Source organism: Schistocerca serialis, chromosome 9, assembly GCF_023864345.2.
Source record: "Schistocerca serialis cubense isolate TAMUIC-IGC-003099 chromosome 9, iqSchSeri2.2, whole genome shotgun sequence".
In the NCBI taxonomy this organism is placed as follows: domain Eukaryota; kingdom Metazoa; phylum Arthropoda; class Insecta; order Orthoptera; family Acrididae; genus Schistocerca; species Schistocerca serialis.
This window is the reverse complement of record NC_064646.1, coordinates 43,142,349-43,168,418: the sequence shown is the minus strand read 5'-3', so window position 1 is coordinate 43,168,418 and position 26,070 is coordinate 43,142,349. Positions and strand designations below refer to the sequence as shown.

At 45.7% G+C, this 26,070-nt stretch overlaps 1 protein-coding gene across 1 annotated transcript in view; it reads left to right on the top strand.

Moving 5' to 3' along the window:
• Positions 1-26,070, top strand: part of LOC126418819 (cytochrome P450 4C1-like) — a 162,199-nt gene that overhangs the window by 16,955 nt on the left and 119,174 nt on the right. The window contains exon 2 of the mRNA XM_050085763.1: positions 25,416-25,622. Within this exon, the coding sequence (XP_049941720.1) occupies positions 25,416-25,622 (207 nt within the window). The remainder of the gene's footprint in view (positions 1-25,415; positions 25,623-26,070) is intronic.

Here is a 26,070-nt window from a genome sequence, read left to right as displayed (position 1 = left end):
GGCGCCTCAGTTGGACCAGCGTTTGTGCTGGACGTGCAGACCGCGTGAGACGACGCTTCATCCAGTCCCAAACATGCTCAATGGGGGACAGATCCGGAGATCTTGCTGGCCAGGGTAGTTGACGTACACCTTCTAGAGCACGTTGGGTGGCACGGGATACATGCGGACGTGCATTGTCCTGTTGGAACAGCAAGTTCCCTTGCCGGTCTAGGAATGGTAGAACGATGGGTTCGATGACGGTTTGGATGTACCGTGCACTATTCAGTGTCCCCTCAACGATCACCAGTGGTGTACGGCCAGTGTAGGAGATCGCTCCCCACATCATGATGCCGGGTGTTGGCCCTGTGTGCCTCGGTCGTATGCAGTCCTGATTGTGGCGCTCACCTGCACGGCGCCAAACACGCATACGACCATCATTGGCACCAAGGCAGAAGCGACTCTCATCGCTAAAGACGACACGTCTCCATTCGTCCCTCCATTCACGCCTGTCGCGACACCACTGGAGGCGGGCTGCACGATGTTGGGGCGTGAGCGGAAGACGGCCTAACGGTGTGCGGGACCGTAGCCCAGCTTCATGGAGACGGTTGCGAATGGTCCTCGCCGATACCCCAGGAGCAACAGTGTCCCTAATTTGCTGGGAAGTGGCGGTGCGGTCCCCTACGGCACTGCGTAGGATCCTACGGTCTTGGCGTGCATCCGTGCGTCGCTGCGGTCCGGTCCCAGGTCGACGGGCACGTGCACCTTCCGCCGACCACTGGCGACAACATCGATGTACTGTGGAGACCTCACGCCCCACGTGTTGAGCAATTCGGCGGTACGTCCACCCGGCCACCCGCATGCCCACTATACGCCCTCGCTCAAAGTCCGTCAACTGCACATACGGTTCACGTCCACGCTGTCGCGGCATGCTACCAGTGTTAAAGACTGCGATGGAGCTCCGTATGCCACGGCAAACTGGCTGACACTGACGGCGGCGGTGCACAAATGCTGCGCAGCTAGCGCCATTCGACGGCCAACACCGCGGTTCCTGGTGTGTCCGCTGTGCCGTGCGTGTGATCATTGCTTGTACAGCCCTCTCGCAGTGTCCGGAGCAAGTATGGTGGGTCTGACACACCGGTGTCAATGTGTTCTTTTTTCCATTTCCAGGAGTGTAGTAGTCACCTAGGTGCCATTGCTCGCACAATGACGTGTAGCTGCAGTGCGGTCCAGCGCGGAGAAAGAGATTTCGCAATGCTTCCCCAGAATAGCGAAGCGTGCAGCCCTCCAAGCATTCCTAACGGTATACCCAGTCCTTGACTGAATTCACACCTCAAACTGCTGCTGCTACTACCGCCTCTGTGGCATGATCCTATTAAATATACAGGCACTGCAGAGGTCACTTTAAAGTTTGATCACCTATACTCTAGGCGAATGATCGTATCCCACAGTCTACACTAAATCGCATTAGACGCTCCCTCTGCTCCTGTTTAGTTGTTTGAAACCCTGTTTTCTAACACGCTTTTGTACAATGCCAAACATTTCGTTTTCCTGCCCTCAACTTTGAGGCCTGTGTCGAGTTCTAAACTGATATCAAGAAGTTCTGATCCACGGCTTATCGCAGGAAACTACACGTTGCACGGTGTAAATCATATTCTTACGGTGGATAGCATAACACGCCACACATTGGCTTATTTTAAATTAGACAGTTACAACATAAGCAAACTGGAAGAGTTTTACGGTGTTGGCATAGGTTTCCAGACTACAGTCCGAAGATGTATAACAAGCTCTAGATTTAGGCTCGTCTCCACACTGATGGAATAGCTGATGGCTCTGCGTTCCCTTTCAACTGATTCCTCGTATTGCAATCATGTACGTGATCAGTGTTTCGGTGCTATCCACGCAAAAGGTGCTGTCCATCCACCAAAACCGCTTCCCCAACTCATACAAGCGATATCAGTCAATCATTACATGGCAACCAACAGCCTGCCAGTACACAGATGGGATGGAAAAGACACCATCAATGTACTCTAATAATAAGCATCACAGTTGATAGCGTGAACAATTTTAGCAATTTTACCGTAACTTCAACACCGGCCAATGATGTGACAGCATGTTTCCCCAATTTAAGTATCATAGCTAAACCACCCTTTCTCCACTTTGCAAACATCATTGCGAACATGGATAGATGACTGTGCAGCATGTCCATTCATTGTTAATCCTCAAACACATAAATCATCGAAGTATACCAGACAGCGCTCCTCATATTTCTGTCACATCGAGCATAGTGTTTTAATTTACTATCTATCTTACTGCGTATGCGAGTCAGAGAGCATCTCGCTCTAATTGGGTAAAATTAGAGAATGGAAGACCCTCATCACACTGTCATTGACCAACCCGCCCTGCAGCACTGTTGGCGAATTAATCTACAACCGATCAGAAGTATACCCCTACACTCCACGTCTCGTGAATGAATAGAGCTCTCCGAGTCCTCAACCATCCAAGTGCACAAGATTTCATGTGATGCGTCCATGTCGAGGAGGTTAGCACTCCTTATCGATGTATAGTAACGGATTTCAGAGTGCCACGATGTAATAGCGGACAGTAAAGAAGAACAAGAAGAAGGTGATTTTTATACGCGCTGGAGTTGGACGTATTTTTACGTAAATCAACCAAGCTATCAACTCAAAAATATTGTTCTAGAGTCAAGGGTCGGTACCTGGAAGGCATTGGTAAGAGAGAACATAAACACACGCACTCCTAAGGCTACAGCGTTCTGCACTTAAAACGGGCTATAATGTTAGATCGCCTGCGTTTCCAACCTATTAGTCGTATGGAATGTAGCGCTGTTAATATTCCAATGTAAGAAATATATTTCAATCACAGGATTAACATCCTTCTTCCCAGTTTCTCTACAAGGAAAGAGATTGAAGCATAGCAGCAGTGTCCGATATTCGAAAATTACAAGTCATCCGTCACTAGCTCTGCAAACAGCACATATGTTGGGCAAATGTGTACACGGGGATTGCAGCTTCTCACAACCACCTATCGCGAACGTGGTTATGACTCTGAAGTCTCGATTTTACACCCAAGATGCGATAGGGAGGGATCGCATAAATCAAAGTTCGTTTAGAAGAATGTGTCAAGTTTCATCACACATGAGATGGAAGCCCTCTGATGAGCGACAGGTTTACAGTTAACGATCGCAAGTAGACAGTGCTTTAAACCACGTAGAGAACACGTGGCTGTATACGACTAGACTATGTCACGCGACTGATGCATTTGTACAGAGCACTGGAAAAAAAAATTGACCTGCAGCAACTTCTCCTTCTCTAGAATGCAACAGTCAACCATTAAATCGTACCTCGTTACAGCGCCATCTCAATCGATCACCCGGTCCACTCTCTGTTATCCTTTAACGCAGATGCAAGTAAGTTTAGAGGTGAATGGATCATCAACTACAGTAGTCAACTCGCGTATCCAAAAGTCTTCGACATCTTGTGGTTTCTCACTGTTGTGATCGTTAGCGGTACATGTGCATTGATTGATGACTTTGTACCTTTTGTTTCCTGATTTGTTGGTTATTGTAGAGATTCATTCTGATACTGGACAGAAATCTAGGATGTTGTCTATAACTGATTTGTGAACCGCAAATCCTGTGACAAACGTTGTCACCGTTCCTCTTCTGACAGCAGGTTTTCCTTTGTTATTTTCAGTGTCCAAGTGGTTTTCTTCTGTGAAACGCGTCTCTTATATTGCGAGGATTTTGACGTGAAATTTTTTCAGTACATCGGTTAGATGGTTGAATTTGCCTGCCTTGACCAGTGTTTTTGTGTTGAGCGTGCCAATACAGTGTTTTCGAAGTGATTTTGAGAATTGACTCTTCTCCTTTTCATGATGTTCCTGGTCCTCCGGAATCTGATGATCGAGAAAGTCCACAATGTTTACTGGGGCTTGGAGTAGTGGATATTTTTCCTGTTGTTCCATCATGATTTTCTTAAGTTTAAAGCGGTTGTGGTGATCTGTGAAGGAGAAATCAAGACATATCTATTGCTGCCACGTGAAGTTGGTGAACAGGTAATGTTGGAAGCTGAAGAAGTGAGTTACAATTTGTGCCAAGGCGGTACTTGAACCCAGGTCTTCCTGCTTACTAGGCAGGTATGCTAGCCACTACACCACCATGGTGTAACGGACATTGCTGCATGGAGTACCCTAGTCCAATGCCCTCCCTAACACAAACTTCAATCCACATCTTCATCTTATTTAGGGAGGGCATTGGACGAGGTTAGTCCACGCAGCAGTGTCGATTATTGAGCCGTGGTGGTGCACTGGCTAGCATGCCTGCCTAGTAAGCAAGCAGACCTGGTTTCAAGTCCCAGCCCTAGCACAAATTTTAATTCATTTCTTCAGCTTCCATCATTATTGTAGATAAAGGTGAGACTCAAATGTCTCGAGATGTAAGATCCAACAGCTATTGGCGAACAGGCGCTGAGCGCTAACCGTTGGATGCTAGATCAAACACTAAAGGGTTTAGGCCTACGTTAGTATCTGGTCCACCCTCGGTAATTCATTTCCTCAGTACCACCCATACCTGTGAGGCTTTCTCTAGTCCGCCACATGGCGAGGCGCCCGATGGGTCATATATATAAGACAAATACTCGATTGACGCCTTCCTAAGAGAAATCGTCCATTCCTTCTGAGCTAACTATGTAAGCGTAGACCAGATGTGGCTTAAATTCAAAGAAATAGTTTCGACAGCAATGGAGAGATTTATAAGGAATAAATTAATAACAGATGGTGCTGATCCCCAATGTTACACAGAAGAGATCAGAATAATTTTGCAGAACTAATTAAAAATAACGCAAAACCTAGACAGAAATTCGAAATTTAGTGCGAACTTCAATGAGAGATGCTTTTAATAATTTACGCAGTTCTAACAGTTCTGTTTTAATATTTTATATTGGTTTTATGTTTTTTGATGCTCTGTAAGATAAGAGGTTAGCATTAATTATTTTCTTTACGTAAGTGAGACCGTTAGAAGCAGAGTATCTTATAGGAGGCCAAAATAAATGTTTATTTTCAATTTAAATGAGCGCCATATTATCATAACCGGTTTTCATCGAAATACAGTCAAGGCCAAAATTCACAGATCTACGACAAATGGTATCTCTAATGTATTTGACCTCTCGCATAATTAACTCATGGAACTCTTCAGATTTAAATTAAATAATATTTTAAAATAATTTTATCACTTCTGCTCTTGTGGAAAGTAGTAAGAAAAGTTAATATTAAGACCGCCGCTTAATGGCGGCCAATTGTTGGCAGTCAGCGATCACTGCTTTCGTCTTCTTGATCGCTGAAGAATACTAATAATTCTCTCTTTTCAATTAAAACATTGCGATTAGTGGCTGGCATGTTCTTGAAATAATACAATGAACTCACTTTTACACATATATTTCCATCAATACCCTGATACACACCTTTTTATCGTCTAGTCGAAAGAACAAAAAGAACATCTGCTAGCGTTCAACGCTACACACAATATCTATCTAACAATAGTAACATGAGAATCAGAAACATCAGAAGAGCGAGTAGTAACTTTTCTTTTCCATCTTCTACAGTTATAAAAAGATATAAATGTTTTATTTCACCCTATTCTTTACTGCGATTATTGGCTTTCCCTACCGTAGTATCGACGTAACATTTTTTGTAAATAATTTTATATTTTTTTCACAATTTACTTTAAGTCTGTTCTGTTTGGTCTTATTCAATATTTTTATACACACTTCACACGCATTATTCGTAAACATCGCAAAAGGGACACTACACAGTGAAACTTTACCTCGAAAAAAACTGGCAGAAAATCCAAAGAGATTCTGGTTCTATAGGAAGAACACCAGCAGCAATAAACAATATTTTCACGACACGATAGCGATAGTCATGTTACCTGTGACAGTCCCACTAAAATGGAGTTTTCCACAATTCCACCACCAAAGAAGACGAAGTAAATATTTCAGAATTCGGATCAAGAACTGCTGCCAACATGAATAACTTAGAAGTGGTAGATATCCTTGGTGTAGCAAACCAGTTTAACCACCTAATAAAGGAAAGTCCTTCGGCCCACTGTTAACACCAATTAGATTCTTTTTTGCAGTATGCCGTTATACTAGCTCCATACACATACATCATATACAGCCACCCACTCGACGAAAGATTCATACATAAAGATGGAAACATGCACAGGTCGCACCAGTACCCAAGAAAGGAAGCAGGAGTAATCAGACCAATATCACTAACGTGGATCTGCAGTAGGATTTTGTAACGCATACTGTGTTCGAACTTTGTGAGTTAACTCGAAGGAAACGATCTGTTGACACACAGCACGGAATCAGAAAATATCGTTCTTGTGGAACACAGCTATTTCTTTATTCCCACTGAGTAATGAGTGCTCCTTACAGGGTATTTCAAACTGATTCCATATTTCTAGATTTCCAAAACGCTTTTGATATCGTTCCGCACAAGCAACTTCTAATCAGACAGCTTGCCTATCACTTCAGTAGTGCGACCGCTAATGGTAGGCGACGGAAGGTCATCGAGCGAAACAGAAGTGATGTCTGGCGTTCGCCAAGGAAGTGTTATAGGCTCTCTGCTGCTATATGAAAGGTTCAGGACACAAACTGAGCAGCCATCTTAGATTGTGTGCAGATGATGCAGTCATTTTCCTCAAAGTAAAGTCAACAGAAAGTCAAAACGAATTGGAAAGTGATTTAGACAAGATACTTGTATGGTGCGAAACGTGGCAATTGATTTTAAGTAATGAAAAGTGTGAAGTCTTCCACATGAGTAGCAAAAGGAATCCGTTAAATTTCAGTTACACAATAAATCACAGGTATCTAAAGGCTGTCAATTCACCTAAATACGTGGGGATAACAATGACGAGCAACTTAAAATTGGAACCATCACATAGATAATGTTGTGGGGAAGGCGAACCAAAGAGTGCGTTTCATTAGCAGAGCACTTAGAAGGTGCAACAAATCAAGCAAAGAGACTCCCTATACTACACTTGTCTGCCCTCTGCTAGAGTACTTCTGTACAGTGTGGGATCCTTACCAGACGGGATTGACGGAGGACATCGAAAAAGTCCAAAGAAGGGCAGCTCGTGAGAGTGTCACAGATATGAACCGAGTTGGGATTGCGCCAGTCATTAGTACAAACGCATTTTTCGTTGCCGCAAAATTTTCTTACGAAATTTAAATATCAGGCTTTCTCCTCTTAATGTGAAAGTAATTTATTGCCTACACAATGATAGATGGTCATCACAATAAAGTAAGAGAAATCAGAGCTCGCACAGAAAGATTTAAGAGTTCGTTTTTCCCGCGCGCTGTTCGAGAATGGAACGGTGGGGAAATCGAGTGAAAATGGATCGATGAACCCTCTGCCGGCCACTTAAGTGTGAACTGCAGACCAGTCACATAGATGTAGATATAGAACCCGTCAACGTTAATCAGGATTTAAATGCTGCCGGTTAGACCTTAGTGGGCAGTTTGCAACTGCGAGTGAACTGTCTGGAAGAACTGATGTCAATCTATCGCTCCTTGCGCTCTCCGTCGACTGCGCAGTCTGGTGTAGTACTGAAGTTAGGCACATTTTATTGCCGAATACCTCTCTGTTGAAGTGTCACATGTGAAACCTGAGGGGCAGGGGGAGGGGGGGGGGGGGGAGGGAGGTTCACACGCTGAGGATGTATGAGGGGTACACAAAAAACGGAATTATTTTTTAAAAGCTATATATTTTCAAATTGTTTACAAAACAACCTTATCCCCTTCAAAATACTCTCCATTACAAATAATACATTTGTCCCACCGGTGCTTCCACTGTTTGAAACATTTTTTTGTAGTCATCGCCGGCCGCTGTGGCCTAGCGGTTCTAGGCGCTCCACTCTGGAACCGCGCGACCGCTACGGTCGCAGGTTCGAATCCTGCCTCGGGCATGGATGCGTGTGATGTCCTTTGGTTAGTTAGGTTTCAGTAGTTCTAAGTTCTAGGGGACTGATGACCTCAGATGTTAAGTCCCAAGTGCTCAGAGCCATTTGAACCATTTTTGAACCGTTTGTAGTCATCTTTGAAATAGCTGACAGCTCCTCCCTTGTTTTTTTTCTTGATTTCTCCAATGTTGCCAATTCTATCACTTTGTCGTGCCCCTTTTCACGTGTGACAGTAAAAAAAAGGCGCACGGAGCCATGTCAGGTGAGAAAGCTCGGTGGGATAGTGGCACCATGCTATTTTTAGCCAAAAACTCTCTAACAGAGATTGCTGTGTGTGCAAGTGCGTTGTTGTCGTGGAAGAACAAGTCTTCTGCCCACACCGTCAGGCGGCTTGCGAAGTATGGATGTAGATGTTCTGTCTGCCACAAATCGGGTCTTTTTCGACGAACACTGTTGCACAATCTTCTTCAAACTTCCAGATAAGTGGTTTGATTGACGGTCTGACATGGGGAAGAAACTCTGAATGAACTACGCACTTGGCATAAAAAAAATCACATCAGTATTGTTTTGATGTTTGATATCCCTTGTCCACATTTTTTGGATGGGGTGACGATTACGTCTTCCATGGGCTTGGGTGTTCAGATTACATTATATTTACTTTCATTCCAATTGATCCGTAGTGAGGAGGTCCTCCAGGATGTAGAACATGTCAGAAAAACAACAATACATGGCAAATATTTACAACTCAAACAAATAAGCTAATGTACCATTCCACAGGTCCCAAGTGGCATGGTAGTCATTTTTTAAAGAACGCTATATGAAAGTATTTTACAAATACTAATGCACTGAATTTAAAATACGAAAAGTTTTTTTTATTTATTTATAAGGTAATAAACGTGTAGTACAACTACTAAATACTTATTTACAATGAACACATTACTGCACTGAATTGGTGCAGAAGTTAGATTGTACTTACACACACACACACACACACACACACACACACACACACACACACACACACACACACGCCACATGTTTCAGCTATACGTTCCTTTTGATTGTCATTCAGAACCTGAGGAACAAACTTGGTAGCAAGCCTTTTCATTCCCAAATCTTCCGTTAAAATTCACTGAACCGAGCTCCGAGATAACCTAATAATCTCTGACAGTTGACCAATTGTCTGTCGACGGTCTGTGAGCACAAGCTCACGAAATTTTTTCAATGTTTTCGTCGATTCGGGTGGTTGATGGGTGTCCAGATCGAGGTTTGACATCAGTAGACATGCCATTTTTAAATCGAGTAAACCACACGTACGCTTGAGTTTTTCCCTTAGCGTCATCTCGATAACCTGTTTTCAGCATTAAAACAGTTTCAGCAGCATTTTTGCCAAATAGAAAACAAAATTTCACAGCTGCATGTTGTTCACTTAGACTTGCCATCATGAAAAATGAAACTGGAACAATCACTGCGGATGAACAGAACAGGCCAGCTCGACAACACAGGCGGCACTGTATGGCAATGAGTTGTGCTATACACGCCTAGCGGCAGAAATGAGTACTACACAAGCTCCGCCAATGGCATTGTTATTCCGTTTTTTTTTTTCGCACCCCCTCGGAAGCGCAAGAAAAACTCATCATACTGACCTGTGTCTTGGTTGGCACAGGAGTTGCATTGTCTCGCTTCTACGTGGCCGCTGTCTCGTTCGTGCGGATAATGCGGAAGTATGGGCGTGGACTAGTGTCATCCAAAGGCGGCTGTGTGCGAAGCGGTGATCTACCAGTGCTGCCGGGTATAAATTCTCCGCCTCTGGTACGCGTAAGGACTCGTCGTTTCAGATCTGGGGAGATATGAAAGGGACGGTCGAAACCCGCACACAAGATCGATTCTCGAACATCGGCGACCAAAAGCTACCGTGGAAATTTGTCGCATGGACAGAGGTCTACGGTTCGTGCAAGAGTTCCATAAAGTCTGATAGGAGAATCGGTTGTGGTACACACCCCGTTGGGTGACTGCTGTGTTAAGCTCCACAGGTGGGTTCTGCCTCCCATGTTGCGCTAGGAATTTACTGGCGGGTGGCCATTGTTGTTGCTGCAGGAGTGCAAAAGGACTGTCGGCGAGGACTTGGCTTTCCTGAGAGATCACTGACATCTGTATCTATAAGGCGGCAGTCCGATGAGCCACAACGTCGGAAGCGGCTGTCTGGCACGGGCGACGAGGTGGCAGAAGTACGGAGTTGTCTCCAGAGCTGAGACGGTGTTCTGTTGCGCAGTGTGTTCGTCGCAAACGACCCGTCGCAACTGATGCTTCCGGTTTGTTTGCGAGCGTGTGGATCAGCGCCTCTTTGGCGGCAGCGAATCTGCCATCAGTCGGAAGGTGCCAGTACGATAATATGGGCGTGCTGCCCTGTTTTGCTCAGTAGAGGGATAAACTTGGAAGTGTCGTCGACGATGCCGTGGCTCTGTAGAATGACGTCAGTGGCCACGTTCGGTTTTGCAGGCTGTTCCCCGCGGTAGTTTGGGATGGAAACTTTGTCGTGTATGTGCTCCACAAAAAGCCTATCGTTGATGTGCCGAGTACAGCGGTTAACTTTCAGTAGCTGCTGTTACGCGCTGAGGGATCGTGGTGGGAATGCTCGTAGTTATTTATTATTTATTTAGCGTATGATACATAACAATCACAATAACACATAAACTATAGTACCGCGGACACATTAAAATACAGTTTAAATCCTTATATCTAAACCATTGATCCAATACTCCCCTTCGGAAGTAACCAGGTTCGATTTCGCTAGATCTCCAGGGAAGGCACGGAGGGGACAGTCCACTACTGTATGCTTCATTGTTTGTGGAACGTCAGCACAGTCACAGTATGGGGTGTCCACCCAACTCCATTTATGAAGAATAGAAGCACTTCTTCCCACACCACATCTGAAACGGTTAAGCCTGCTTCAAGTGTGTCTTGGCAAGCTAAAACCATTGAGCCCTACTGTTGGATCTTCAACTTTCAAGATGCCCTGTGGAGTAGTGAAATGCAGAGTGTAGGTGAATCGAATTGACACGCAGTTTACCGCATACCATGGAATACAAGGAGGCGCTCGTACACGATTCAGTAGCATACAACAGACTGTGAACGTCATACTCTCCTCGCAGTAGCCCAAGCACGGACCAAAGTCTCGCTCTCGTGTTTTGGATGGTGAGGTCTCCCAAGTGTAACTGAGACATTAGCTGTTTGGCTGCTGTCTGCTTGTAGAGTGCTGTGGTGCCATATTTGTTTGTGTTATTATTGTACCGTGCAGAAGGCTAGAAATTTTATAAGCAGGCTGCACGAAAACGAGGATGTGGTATAACCAAAACTAGTTTTTAGTTAAGTCACGATCTAGCTTGGGATATAATTCAAAAGTAATGTAATATACGAGGGTGAGTCAAATGAAAACCTTAAATTTGTAATAACAAATCGAAATTTCGCGCCGTTATCCTGTAAGTTGATAAGCGTGCTACAAACAGCGTGCAGAATGGCCTGTAGGTGGCAGCATAGTGCAGATGCACACGTACCGTCGCAGTATCAGTATAAAGATGGCCGCCCCACTTGTTACTTGCACCAGGGAAGAACAGCATTCTGTTATTCGGTTTTTGCGTAGTCGAAGTGTGAAACCTATTGTAATTCACCGAAGAATGAAGGTTCAGTACGGTGATGCATGTTTGTCACAGCGGCAAGTCTACAAATGAAGGAGGAAGATCGCAAATGGTGCGACTTCAGTGGAAGATGCTCCTCGTCCAGGTCAGGAACAATGAGTTGTGACTCCACAGAACATTGCAGCAGTTGAAGCCATAGTGAAGGAAAACCGCCGACTGACAGTGAATGACATTGCAGCATGTTTACAGATTAGTCATGGGTCAGCACACCACATTGTGCATGATATGCTCCAGTTTCAAAAAGTGTCTGCAAGATGGGTCCCACGGCAGCTGACTCCTGAAATGAGAGAACGACGTGTTGATGCTTGTGAAGAACTTCTTCGGCGCTTTGAACGAGAAGGTGATGGCTGCCTTGCAAGAATCGTTACTGGGGACGATACCTGGGTTCACTTCCACCAAGCGGAAACGAAGAGAGCGAGCAAGGAATGGCGCCATTCCTCATCACCAAAACCAAAGAAGTTTCGAACAGAACCATCAGCAGGGAAGGTTATGCTGACTCTCTTTTGGGACGAAAAGGGCGTCATTTTGGAGCATTACATGCCTAGTGGGACCACTGTCACCAGTGCATCATACACAGATCTCCTAAAAAATCATCTGAGGCCTGCAATCAAATCAAAGCGACGTGGATTGCTGTCAGCAGGTGTCATTTTGCAACATGACAATGCAAGGCCCCACACTGCCCGTACAACAGTTGCAACAATCACAGATCTGCATTTTGAGAGTCTTCCTCATCCAACATACCCACCAGACCTTGCCCCAAGTGATTTACATATGTTTGGACCACTCAGAGACGCAATGGGAGGAAAGAAATTCCGCTCTGATGAAGAGGTACGCCGCGCGGTCACGAGTGGTTGCGCGGACTACCAAAAGAATTTTTTTCTAAAGTAATTTATGCACTGGAGGACTTGCATTGAGCGTGGGGGAGATTCTGTTGAAAAGTGATACAGCTTTGTACCACTTCTGCACAATAAATAATACTTAAAAACATATTTAAGGTTTTCATGTGACTCACCCCCGTACTTTTTATGAGAGTGATACTAGCGCACCGTCATTTGCATAGATGCAGAGTTAGTTACGTTCTCCGGCTGGAATCTACACTAGCTGGTCAGCAGTGTCCGGACACCACTATGTGATGCGGAACCGACGACCAATGTTCACGAGAGGCGGACACGCCAGAAAGAGTGAAAGCAGAGAAGCAGTAAGAGCAGAGAGGTTCGGTCGGAAGACGAACGTGGATTTGCACCAAGTAGTAACAAATCCATCACTGAAGCTGTCCAAGTCCAGTGTCGGTGACGTGACTGTGGAGTGGAGATGCGAAGCAACGGCCGCAACCAACAGAGACCGGGCAGACCTCATCCACTGACGGACGGCGGCTGTCGACCATCGCACAGGATCGTTGCAAAAACCCGCACGAAATCAGAGGGAGGAACCACTCGAGGGTTCCAAAGAGCTGCCAGCAGAGCGGGTAGCACAACCAATCTGCGTGGGAGAGTCAAAAAGAATGTGCTGCAGTGGTCGAGCGGCTGCCCGTAAGCCACGCGCTTCCGTAGTCATTGCTGAGCGGCGTCTGAGGCTGACTGTCGCCCCTCCACAGGCACTCAGACACCTCACTGAAAGAGTCCTCAGCAGAGCACAAGCCGCCCTAAGGACGGAGGCTGGACACGCCTCACTTTAATCTCCACTAATAGGAGGTGACCAGACACTTTCGATCAGGTAGTTTACAAGGAAAACGTTGGAAAGTGGTGAAAAGGTGAGGGGAGAAATGCGGCTCGGCACACACCTGGTGGCTGTCAGATTACGTCAACGTGCTGATATGTGACGAACCACGGGAGGCGATCACATCAGCTGAGGCTGACTCTCACACGACTCAAACGATATACAGGGTGATCCACTGATCGTGACCGGGCCAAATATCTCACGAAATAAGAGTCAAACGAAAAAACTACAAAGAATTGAACTTGTCTAGCTTGAAGGGGGAAACCAGATGACGCTATGATTGGCCCGCTAGGTGGCGCTGAAATAGGTCAAACGGATATCAACAACTTTTTTAAAAATAGGAACCCCCATTTTTATTACATATTCGTGTAGTACGTAAAGAAATATGAATGTTTTAGTTGGACCACTTTTTTCGCTTTGTGATAGGTGGTGCTGTAATAGTCACAAACATGTGGCTCACAATTTTAGACGAACAGTTGGTAACAGGTAGGTTTATTAAATTAAAATACAGAACGTAGGTACGTTTGAACATTTTATTTCGGTTGTTCCAATGTGATACATGTACCTTTGTCAACTTATCATTTCTGAGAACGCATGCTGTTACAGCGTGATTACCTGTAAATGCAACATCAATCCAACAAATGCTCAAAATGATGTCCGTCAACCTCAAAGCATTTGGCAATTCGTGTAACGACATTCCTCTCAACAGCGAGTAGTTCGCCTTCCGTAATGTTCGCACATGATTGACAATGCGCTGACGCATGTTCTCAGGCGTTGGCGGTGGATCACGATAGCAAATGTCCTTCAACTTTCCCCACAGAAAGAAATCCGGGGACGTCAGATCCGGTGAATGTGCGGGCCATGGTATGGTGCTTCGACGACCAATCCACCTGTCATGAAATATGCTCTTCAATACCGCTTCAACCGCACGCGAGCTATGTGCCGGACATCCATCATGTTGGAAGGACATCGCTCGGTAGAACATTACGTAGGAAGTCAGCATACACTGCACCATTTAGATTGCCATCGATAAAATGGCTGCCAGTTATCTTTCCTCCCATAATGCCGCACCATACATTAACCCGCCAAGGTCGCTGATGTTCCACTTGTCCCAGCCATCGTGAATTTTCTGTTGCCCAATAGTGCATATTAAACCGGTTTACGTTATCGCTGTTGGTGAATGACGCTTCGTCGCTAAATAGAACCCGTGCAAAAAATCTGTCACCGTCCCGTAATTTCTCTTGTGCCCAGTGGCAGAACTGTACACGACGTTCAAAGTCGTCGCCATGCAATTCCCGGTGCATAGAAATATGGTATGGGTGCAATCGATGTTGATGTAGCATTCTCAACACCGACGTTTTTTGAGATTCCCGATTCTCGCGCAATTTGTCTGCTACTGACGTGCGGATTAGCCGCGACAGCAGCTAAAACACCTACTTGGGCATCATCATTCGTTGCAGGTCGTGGTTGACGTTTCACAAGTGGCTGAACACTTCCTGTTTCCTTAAACAACGTAACTATCCGGCGAACGGTCCGGACACTTGAATGATGTCGTCCAGGATACCGAGCAGCATACATGGCACACGCCCGTTGGGCACTTTGATCACAATAGCCGTACATCAACACGATATCGACCTTTTCCGAAATTGGTAAACGGTCCATTTTAACACGTGGAATGTATCGCAAAGCAAATACTGTCCGCACTGGCGGAATGTTACGTGATACCACGTACTTATACGTTTGTGACTATTGCAGCGCCATCTATCACAAAGCGAAAAAAGTGGTCCAACTAAAACATTCATATTTCTTTACGTACTAGACGAATATGTAATAAAAAATGGGAGTTCCTATTTTAAAAAACGCAGTTGATATCCGTTTGACCTATGGCAGCGCCATCTAGCGGGCCAACCATAGCGCCATCTGGTTTCCCCCTTCAAGCTAGACAAGTTTGGTTCTTTGTAGTTTTTTCGTTTGACGCTTATTTCGTGAGATATTTGGCCCGGTCACGATCGATGGACCACCCTGTATATTGTTGTAAGAGAACGAAATTGTGCCCTTCCACGCGCTTCGTTCTCAGTAGTTGGAAATTAACACTTTGATGAGCAGCGTTTGTACCTCTCTGGCGGCAAACATCAATTATTTTTTTCTGTCCACTATTTCTCGTTTAACACCTCGATTACTAGTCTAGTGAAACACTAGCAGTAGGAGGTGGGGAAAAAAGTTGTGCTTGGATTCCGCAGAGAACGCCTCGCGTTTAGCGGTCGGCCTTGGTGGCTGTCTCTCGCTTCTGACGCCGCGCCGATGCATGTTCCCTTCTAGCGCGGCGACTGTGCAGCGCTGCTCCGAGCAGGCACAGGTTTCCGTCCCGTTGTGAGTGATATACGCCGCCCTCCTGCGTCCTCAAGTACTTTGTCATCAGTTACACGATCCATTCGGGAGATTCAGGGATGAGGTATTGACTCGTCTCATGAATCTCAGAGGCGCTGCACATTGGGCACACAAACTACGCGCTACGCTTGAAAATTATACAGCTTACAAGCGGAAGCGGAACAGAGTCACTCAAGCTCTGAGCAGAGGAAAACTCAGACGTGCACATATATTAACAACAAAAAGTAGACCCATTGTCCTATGGAAAAACCTGTGTGGTCTGGGCCGGCCGTTGTAACGGAGCAGTTCTAGGCGCTGGAGTCGGGAACCGCGCTGTTGCTGCGGTCGCAGGTTCGAATCCTGCCTCGGGCATGGATGTGTGTGATGTCCTTAGGTTGGTTAGGTTTAAGTAGTTCTAAGTTCTAGGGGACTGATGACCTCAGATGTTAAGTCCCCTAGTGCTCAGAGCCATTTGAACCCAACGTGTACAATCGCAAGATATTTCATTAACATCCAGTGCTCCTCACCCCATAGTCAACCGAGATACCTAAAGAAGAGCGCCAATATGTTCACAGTTTCTTGTAAAAGCAATCCAGTACAAACGTAACTTCCTCAGATTTACAAATAAGGTAAAGAAGCACGAATTCTGTTGCTGCTGGACCATGAAGTTGTTTTTGTATGTCAATCCTTAAAACAGGTGGAAATTTAGGTTCAGGAGTATACTATTGTTAAGAAGTTTAATGAATTGCACAATTAATTGATTGCAGAAATCTCTCGGAACAATGTGTGTTGGTCAACTACCGCCAATAGTTTCACATTTTCCTGTGTCAGAGAGGGAGACACCACAATTATGAGTATGCCTGCAACAGACCTGGCGTTCGCCGTGCCTAGCTGACGTGACGTCACCAACAGGCGCCGAGGCCTTCCTTTGAGTCGATGTTGGTCCGATGCCGTACAGTCACAACGGAGGTGCCTCGTATCAATCGCTCCCCAGGGCTCGGTGTTAGGTCTTACACTCTACCCATTGTGTGGCAGTGATGTGTCCTAAATTGTCCCACTGTAAATACCACGTGTATGCTGATGACGTACAGTTGTATCTAAGCACAAAACCAATAAACTTCAAGGCAGCTATCGAGAATTTGAGCACCGAATTGTGTGCACCGACAAAATCCACACAGAATATAGGGTTAAAGCCTCAGTTCATCCAAAACGCAAGCGGTAGTGCTTGGTCATTCTAGGCTCATTACCACGAAATATCGCGAATCTCTACCATCTCTAATCTTCAATGGGACAAATGTCGAGTTCTCTCCCCGGGCAAAGAGACTAGGAGTAATAGCAGGTAAAAATCTAAATTGGATTGAACAAAGCAAAGAGTCTGGGTGTAATAGTAGGTCGAAATCTAAATTGGACTAACCACATGACTACAATGTGCAAGGTGTTTCTTCGATATATCTGTGACGGTCGGCTCTTTGATCATATTTCACCGTCACATGCACAGCTATGGTGGCTGCGTGTAGACGAGTGCAGAGATTTCCATACACCCTCTGTCTCCTCTACCGTCTCGTCGACGTACACCGTCCCTTATATCTCTCGTCTACGTTAACGCTCTAGTATGAGAAGCACGGCAGAAAGATCCGTTCCCGTCAGAGAAAAATCGTTTCTGTCTCACTTCATCGCTCAGACACTTTCTCGAAGTCGTTATCAGTAGCAGGACTATGAAATAACCCCCCCCCCCCCCCTCCCAAATCATTATATCACAGCTCTGAATAACAAAAAAAAAAAAAAAAAAAAATGGCTCTGAGCACTACGGGACTTAACTGCTGAGGTCATCAGTCCCCTAGAACTTAGAGCTACTTAAGCCTAACTAACCTGAGGACATCACACACATCAATGCCCGAGGCAGGATTCGAACCTGCGACCGTAGCGGTCGCGCGGTTCCAGACTGCCTAGAACCGCTCGGCCACCCCGGCCGGCTCTGAAAAACATCTTCAACTTCAATAGCTGGCCAATGATATATTCATTGGAGCAACGACAGTGTCTACCTGTAGCACTCGTTACCACATTACATCCTAATTTCCAACAAGATCTTTCTCATTTTCCAGTGCTCCTAGCTGTTGCAGTCTACTTAAATTTCTCAGAACTCGCTACATCAGAAAATATTTATTTTGTATCCCCATAAATTCTTTCTATATCTGCCACTATCATAATTATTGCTATATTATTATTGTTATTTGGTCATCATCATCATCATCATCATCATCATTATTTCTTCCAGTCTATCGTTGCGGCTAATTCAGCAATCAGTGTAAGACAGGAATTAAAGTTACAGTCTTGGTCGCGGAGGTTTTTATTTTCAAATTTCAATGTCGCATTTCGCCTGTGGTAGGCATCTTCAGATTACAGAAACTTCTCTCGGCGCACGCCGTCCATAAACTGATCACACGATGCGAATACATCGGAAAGATGCGACTGGGATATGAAGTAGTTGAAAGTACCCAGTGTCTGTCAGGTGGGTACCTCACTCGCTGCCAAGCGTAGAGGGCGCCGCAGAAGTCGGGAGCAGGTGCACAGGTCCAGACCAGAGCTTCGTGGCACGCGAGCGAAACGTGTAGGAGCTGCCCCGCTCACAAAACACGGAATGCGCAAAAGTGCGGTAACCGGGCCTCGAGTGCCGGTACAGCAGTAGAATCAGGCAGATGCCGCTGGACTACTTGCACCACTTCTGCGCATTCCGTGTTTTGTCAGCGGGGCAGCTCCTACACGTTGCGCTTGCGTGCCACGAAGCTCTGGTCTGGATCTGTGTACCTGCCCTCGACCCGTGCGGCGCCCTCTACGCTTGGCAGCGAGTGAGGTGCCCACTTGACAGACACTGGGTACTTTCAACTATTTCATATCCCAGTCGCATTTTGCCGATGTATTCGTATCGTGTGATCAGTTTATGGACGGCGTGCGCCGAGAGAAGTTTCTGTAATCTGAAGATGCCTACCACAGGCGAAACACCACATTGAAATTTGAAAATAAAAACCTCCGCGACCAAGACTGTAATTTTAACACATATTATTATTATTGTTATTATGTTATTATTTTATTATTGTCATCATTACTGGCGGAAACAGCAACAATAACAGTGTAAGTAGGCTGTTTAGATTTTTATATTGGTAACGCCACGTAGCGCTCTGTATCAAAAGCACTGGCTGTGCTGTGTGCAGTCTGTGGCTGGTTTGCATTATTGGAATATTCGCTATTGTAGTGTTGGACAGTTGGATGTGAACAGCGCGTAGCGTTGTGCAGTTGGAGGTGAGCCGCCAGCAGTGGTGGCTGTGGGGAGAGAGATGGCGGAGTTCTGAGAGCGGACGATCTGGACGTGTGTCCATCAGAGACAGTAAATTTGTGAGACTGGATGTCATGAACTGATATATATATATATATATATATATATATATATATATATATATAATGACTTTTGAACACTATTAAGGTAAATACATTGTTTGTTCTCTATCAAAATCTTTCATTTCCTAAGTATGCCTATCAGTAGTTAGTGACTTCAGTAGTTAGAATATTTTATTTAGCTGGCAGTATTGGCGCTCGCTGTATTGCAGTAGTTCGAGTAACGAAGATTTTTGTGAGGTAAGTGAATCGTGAAAGGTATAGGTTATTGTTAGTCAGGGCCATTCTTTTGTAGGGATTATTGAAAGTCAGACTGCGTTGTGCTAAAAATATTGTGTGTCAGTTTATTGATGATCTAAATAAGTGAAGAGAGAAATGTCTGTGCACGTTCAGTTTAGCTCAGCTGTTTGAAAATCAAATAACGTAAGGGGTTTATCAGCACAATCATTCATAAATTTTTCTAAGCGGAGGTTTAAACAGCTATAGTAAAAGTACTGCTAGTATTAACTTGATTAACTAGTAGTCAGTACTATGTATTCTAATAGTCTGTATAGATGCTCAAATCATTTTCTTACTGTCAATCATAATAAAATTATTATCATTTCTTCAGTAACTGTCAGGTCGAGTATCTAAAAAAAAATCAATCAGTGAATTATGTTTGGTTATAAAATTCCCATCGTGATCGTCTTGTAGATACGCCGTAGAAGTAATAGGTTAGTTTTTATTACATTGGAACCACTGCGCGGTTTCGTAATCTCTGGTTCCCAGCACGTAGCCATTCAAACATACGAATCATTCATATTTTGCCTTAAACGGACTTGGTCTGCACTATTTCGATGAAAACGGTGGAAATGGGTTTTGGAAAATGAAATAATGTAACTAGCTAGCGCGGTCTCACAACACTTCAGAAGGACTGTAGGGCGGGTGCTCGGCTGTCTGCCACTTGTGTTGCTGGACTTGTGCGTCGCGACACTTGCTGTTTTCTGGCAGTTTGGCGCACCACTTGACGACGATGATTTTTAACAGACATGCTGTCCCGTGCAGATTCTTCACTTTCTGACGGACGTCTGGCGGTGCTTGTACTGTGGCTGTCGAGGGAAGAGTAACAGCGTGTCATCCTTGTGTGGACTCATCTGGTAATAGCGTCGCCACAGTTCACGTTTCGGCATATACCGCACGCACGTCGGAAAGAAGTAATGGCCGCTATCGACAGGGGATCTCAAGTTGATTCCGTATTTCTAGATTTCCGGAAAGCTTTTGACACCGTTCCTCACAAGCGACTTCTAATCAAGCTGCGGGTCTATGGGGTATCGTCTCATTTGTGCGACTGGATTCGTGATTTCCTGTCAACAAGGTCGCAGTTCGTAGTAACAGACGGCAAATCATCGAGTAAAACTGAAGTGATATCAGGTGTTCCCCAGGGAAGCGTCCTGGGACCTCTGCTGTCCCTGATCTATATAAATGACCTGGGTGACAATCTGAGCAGTTCTCTTAGGTTGTTCGCAGATGATGCTGTAATTTACCGTCTAGTAAGGTCATCCGAAGACCAGTATCAGTTGCAAAGCGATTTAGAAAAGATTGTTGTATGGTGTGGCAGGTGGCAGTTGACGCTAAATAACGAAAAGTGTGAGGTGATCCACACGAGTTCCAAAAGAAATCCGTTGGAATTCGATTACTCGATAAATAGTACGATTCTCAAGGCTGTCAATTCAACTAAGTACCTGGGTGTTAAAATTACGAACAACTTCAGTTGGAAAGACCACATAGATAATATTGTGGGGAAGGCGAGCCAAAGGTTGCGTTTCATTTGCAGGACACTTAGAAGATGCAACAAGTCCACTAAAGAGACAGCTTACACTACACTCGTTCGTCCTCTGTTAGAATATTACTGCGCGGTGTGGGATTCTTACCAGGTGGGATTGACGGAGGACATCGAAAGGGTGCAAAAAAGGGCAGCTCGTTTTGTATTATCACGTAGTAGGGGAGAGAGTGTGGCAGGTATGATACCCGAATTGGGATGGAAGTCATTCCAGCAAAGACGTTTTTCGTCGCGGCGAGATCTATTTACGAAATTTCAGTCGCCAACTTTCTCTTCCGAATGCGAAAATATTTTGTTGAGCCCAACCTACATAAGTAGGAATGATCATCAAAATAAAATAACAGAAATGAGAGCTCGAACAGAAAGGTTTAGGTGTTCGTTTTTCCCGCGCGCTGTTCGGGAGTGGAATGGTAGGGAGATAGTATGATTGTGGTTCGACGAACCCTCTGCCAAGCACTTAAATGTGAATTGCAGAGTAGTCATGTAGATGTAGAAAGACACAAATGCCTGTAGGTCGGTGCTTATGTACTCGCTTCGAAGTCGCGCTATGTTGCATACAGCTTGCAACAACGCCCCGTGACAGGAACTTTTTGATTCCTCATTATATATAGTGTTTGATGCTCCTAGACAGCCAGAACTCAGTTAAGAATTATAGAGAAATTATAAATCAGTTAAAGAAATGAAAGGAAAAAAAAACCACAAAAGACCCTTGTGCAGATTTTCTAACTACTCAACTGCTTTGGAGCCAGCTGGACGCAGGTCGCCCACAGACCCGGAGGAAGTGGTCACTGGAGGGGCCTGGACCAGCCCCAGTGGCGGTGGTTCAAAATGGTTCAAATGGCTCTGACCACTATGGGACTTAACATCTGAGGTCATCTGTCCCCTAGAACTTAGAACTACTTAAACCTAACAAGCTTAAGGACATCACTCACATCCATGCCCGAGGCAGGATTCGAGCCTGCGACCGTAGCGGTCGCGCGGTTCCGGACCGAAGCGCCTAGAACCGCTCGGCCAGAGCGGCCGGCGCGCCCGCCCTCTGCCTCCGTGGGCCGCCCCCGTGTGTCCCGCCGTGGCCGGCTGTGGGGGCGGCAGCTGCTTCTCCCACCTGTCACCCCATTCGGTTCGCACCGGGTGACGCATGTAAGACTGCAGCCTGGTTCGGTTTTCGTCTTGCAGGAAGCTTTGCTGGGGAGAAGGCGACCACCCCGATTTCCAGGCGGTCCAGGCATTCAGAGTGCTGGCAGTTTTGCAGACGAGTTAACGAGATTTCAGTCGGATTGTAGAACCACAGTTTGTGATGCCGCCTGTAGGACGAGAAAGAGTCCTTTGTCTGAGAAAGGCGTTGCTCTCTTTCTGCGCGAGGTGGAAGAACGTCGCTCAGCTCTGGGAGGCAGTGAACTGCTGCAGGCAGAAGCGTACTGCGTACAGCGTGGGTGTCCTTTCTGAGCCGAATGCACACTTAATGGCTGTGGGTACCTGTTGAGCCATACCGCTGAACAGTAATGAGATGACGAATAAACTAAAGCCAGTGCTGTTGTCCTCAGATTGTTCGAAACGCCATCAAAGTAGTGACCGGTTGGTAGGACACATCATCAGGCTTCGGCGAATCTCGTCAATTAAGTGATGCAGTGATTTTTTTTTTCCTGGTGGGAGGGATGTAAGAGGTCTGTTAAAAAAATTCCGGGACTTTTTGTCCGCGAAATTTTTCTACGCCTAGCTTTTACTTATTGTGAATGGGCTCCTTCTAAATACCCCCCTCCACAATTGATACGCCGCTCCGAACGCCGTTTCCTGTGCTGGAGGCAGTCTTGGTACGCCTTTCGCTGGATCGCGCGGAGCGCCGTCTGCGAATTTTTTTTCCTCTCGTCTATCGTCGCAAATCTTCGTCCTTTCAGCGGGATTTGCAACTTTGGAAATAAAAAAAAGTCCGCAGGGGCCAGATCTGGAGAGAACGGAGGATGAGGCAGCACAGTGATTTCGTTTTTTGTGCAACAGTCACGCACCAACAGGAATGAACGTACGGGTGCGTTATCGTGATGCGAGAGCCACGAATTGTCTCGCCACATTTCAGGCCATTTCCTGCACACGTTTTCTCGCAGGCGTCACAAAACGTCCCCATAGTACCATCGATTAACAGTTTGTCCTGTAGCAGGAGTTCATGATGAACTAATCCTCCAAAGTCAAAGAAAAAAAAACTATCAGCGTGGCTTTGAGATTTGACCTGACATGATCAGAATCTTTCCCGACTTATTGCGAAGACTGAACCTCGGTCTCAACATCAGCGTAGGGATCCTGCATCGTTTGGTGTGTCTCTGTAAAGGTTTTCTTCAGTTTCACGCAAAACTTAATGCAGACGCTTTGCTGCTGTAAGTGTGCCATCTCGAAATTCGCAAACTGTGCGACACAACGTTATGCTCGGTACAGCACTGAACAATAACTAGCAGACATGCAACAGTGAAACTTACGGTAGTTTTTCATTAAACACAGGCGTGTGCGGGGATGCCAACCGTAATTTGTTTCAACATACCATTGGCGCGAAATTACGAATGTTGCGGAATTTCCTGAACAGACCTCGTATAAATTTTCGAGAGGGACCGAGAATCCATACATATTGTAATGATGGATGTATGTATGTGTACGCATTTCCGACATCTCGTCCTAAATCACTGGACAGGTTTCAAGCAAGGTTGGGACAGTTACACCTTAGTGTCAGGCATCACTCACCGTGAACCACCTGCGTATCAGAGAGATGGGGCTGGGAGTGAAAAAGAATCGTAGCCCAAAACGCGTGAATTACCAGACTTATTTAATTCAATATTTCACAATGAGGGCACTTAGCGACTTGCAGCAACCTTTACACATAATTTCAAACCTTTACAATTTTTTTTCCTAGATGACAACCCCTAGGAAATGTCGTAAGGAGTTCGATTTGGACTTGCTAAGATTGCGAAATTCGTTCTGCAAATATTTTGTAACGCACGTTTCGCCACTTTGATGCTCATTGTTAAGGTCAGGCACTGTCAGTGCAGCCTCAGTAGGCCAGGGTTCAAAATGAACCCGTAAGGTTCGAAACTAGTCGCCAAATGTAAGTACTGCAACTGTTGACAGATTCGTTAAAAATTGCTTTACGAAAGGAAAAAAAAAAGGTTTATGGCTTTTTTCCTCTGTTTTTGCACTGTTTGTACAGTAAAAGAGGCCTGACGCTCTAATTTAATACTTCTTTACTACTAACTGTATTCCCGTCACATTCTGCGGACAGTGTGCACATATAGCTCTGAATGTTGTTGTTGTTGTTGTGGTCTTCAGTCCTGATACTGGTTTGATGCAGCTCTCCATGCTACTCTATCCTGTGCAAGCTTCCGCATCTCCCAGTACTTACTGCAACCTACATCCTTCTGAATCTGCTTAGTGTATTCATCTCTTGGTCTCCCTCTACGAGTTTTACCCTCCACGCTGCCCTCCAATGCTAAATTTGTGATCCCTTGATGCCTCAGAACATGTCCTACCAACCGATCCCTTCTTCTTGTCAAGTTGTGCCACAAACTCCTCTTCTCCCCAATTCTATTCAATACCTCCTCATTAGTTATTTGATCTACGCATCTAATCTTCAGCATTCTTCTGTAGCACCACATTTCGAAAGCTTTTATTCTCTTCTTGTCCAAACTATTTATCGTCCATGTTTCACTTCCATACATGGCTACGCTCCATACAAATACTTTCAGAAACGACTTCCTGACACTTAAATCTATACTCGATGTTAACAAATTTCTCTTCTTCAGAAACGCTTTCCTTGCCATTGCCAGTCTACATTTTATATCCTACTTCGACCATCATCAGTTATTTTGCTCTCCTAATAGCAAAACTCCTTTAATGCTTTAAGTGTCTCATTTCCTAATCTAATTCCCTCAGGATCACCCGATTTAATTCGACTACATTCCATTATCCTCGTTTTGCTCTGAATACAACTCCAAAATTGCGTCATTGTACGACACGTACTTCAGAAGATATGATGGCATAAAGAGTGAGAGCGTGAAAAAGTGCTGCATCGTGCATTACATTTAAGTTTTTTACTTCGTCGTTACTAACTGTATTCGCAACACATTTTGCTACGAAAATAAATCATTGTATGACACATATTTCAGGAGGTATGACGTCACACACATCAAGCGCAAGGCCAGACGATGCGAGGTACGGGCGCGGACGCACAGCTGTAGACGAACACCTGGGCGACGCAAGGTTTCCCTGGTAGCTGTCTATACTAAGGATGTTCGAGTGGACGTAAGCTGCAGTAGTTAGGCAAAGACGAACAGAACTCCACAGGACAGGACGTTGTGCAGAGTCACGTGTGTCCAGAGTGCAGTCCGGAGAGCGCAGTAAGGACGACACGCATGCTGGCCGGCGACTTCAGCTTGCTGCTGCGGTGCGGTCTGTACTGGCGAGGTGAGCGGCCGGCTCTCGCCTGTTGCAGGGTGTGGGTGGGCGCGCGGCTGTACGTGCTGCTGACCGACCCGGAGCACGCGGCGGCCGTGCTGGGAGGCGGCGGGGGCGGCGGGGGTGGCGGGGGCGGCGGCTTCCACGAGAGGGCCGGCCTCCGGCAGTGGGACGCCCTGCGGCCCTTCACAGGGCGCGGACTCGCCACCGCGGCAGCGGGGGACGGCTGGAGCCGCAGGCGGAGGTAAGTGGCTGGCTGCACGCGCCGCTGGCCAAGTGCTGCCCCACGTCTAGTACAGAAACTTCCTCAACTAGATTAACGAAAAATACACAAAAGCTAAAGGCGGTTGCTTTAATGCCTCGGCTGTTCTACGTACTCTCCCCTCACCAGAGTACAATGCTCACAGTGTTCAAACGGCCGTCTGGAACTGTCGGGGAATTCCAATTGATTGGAGAAGAGCACAGGTAGTCCCAGTTTTAAAGAAGGGTCATCGAGCAGATGCGCAAAACTGTAGGCCTATGTCTCTCACATCGATCTGTTGTAGAATTTTAGAACATGTTTTTTGGTCGCGTATCATGTCATTTCTGGAAAGCCAGAATCTACTCTGCAAGAATCAACATGCATTCCGGAAACAGCGATCGTGTGAGGCCCAACTCGCTTTATTTGTTCATGAGACCCAGAAAATATTAGA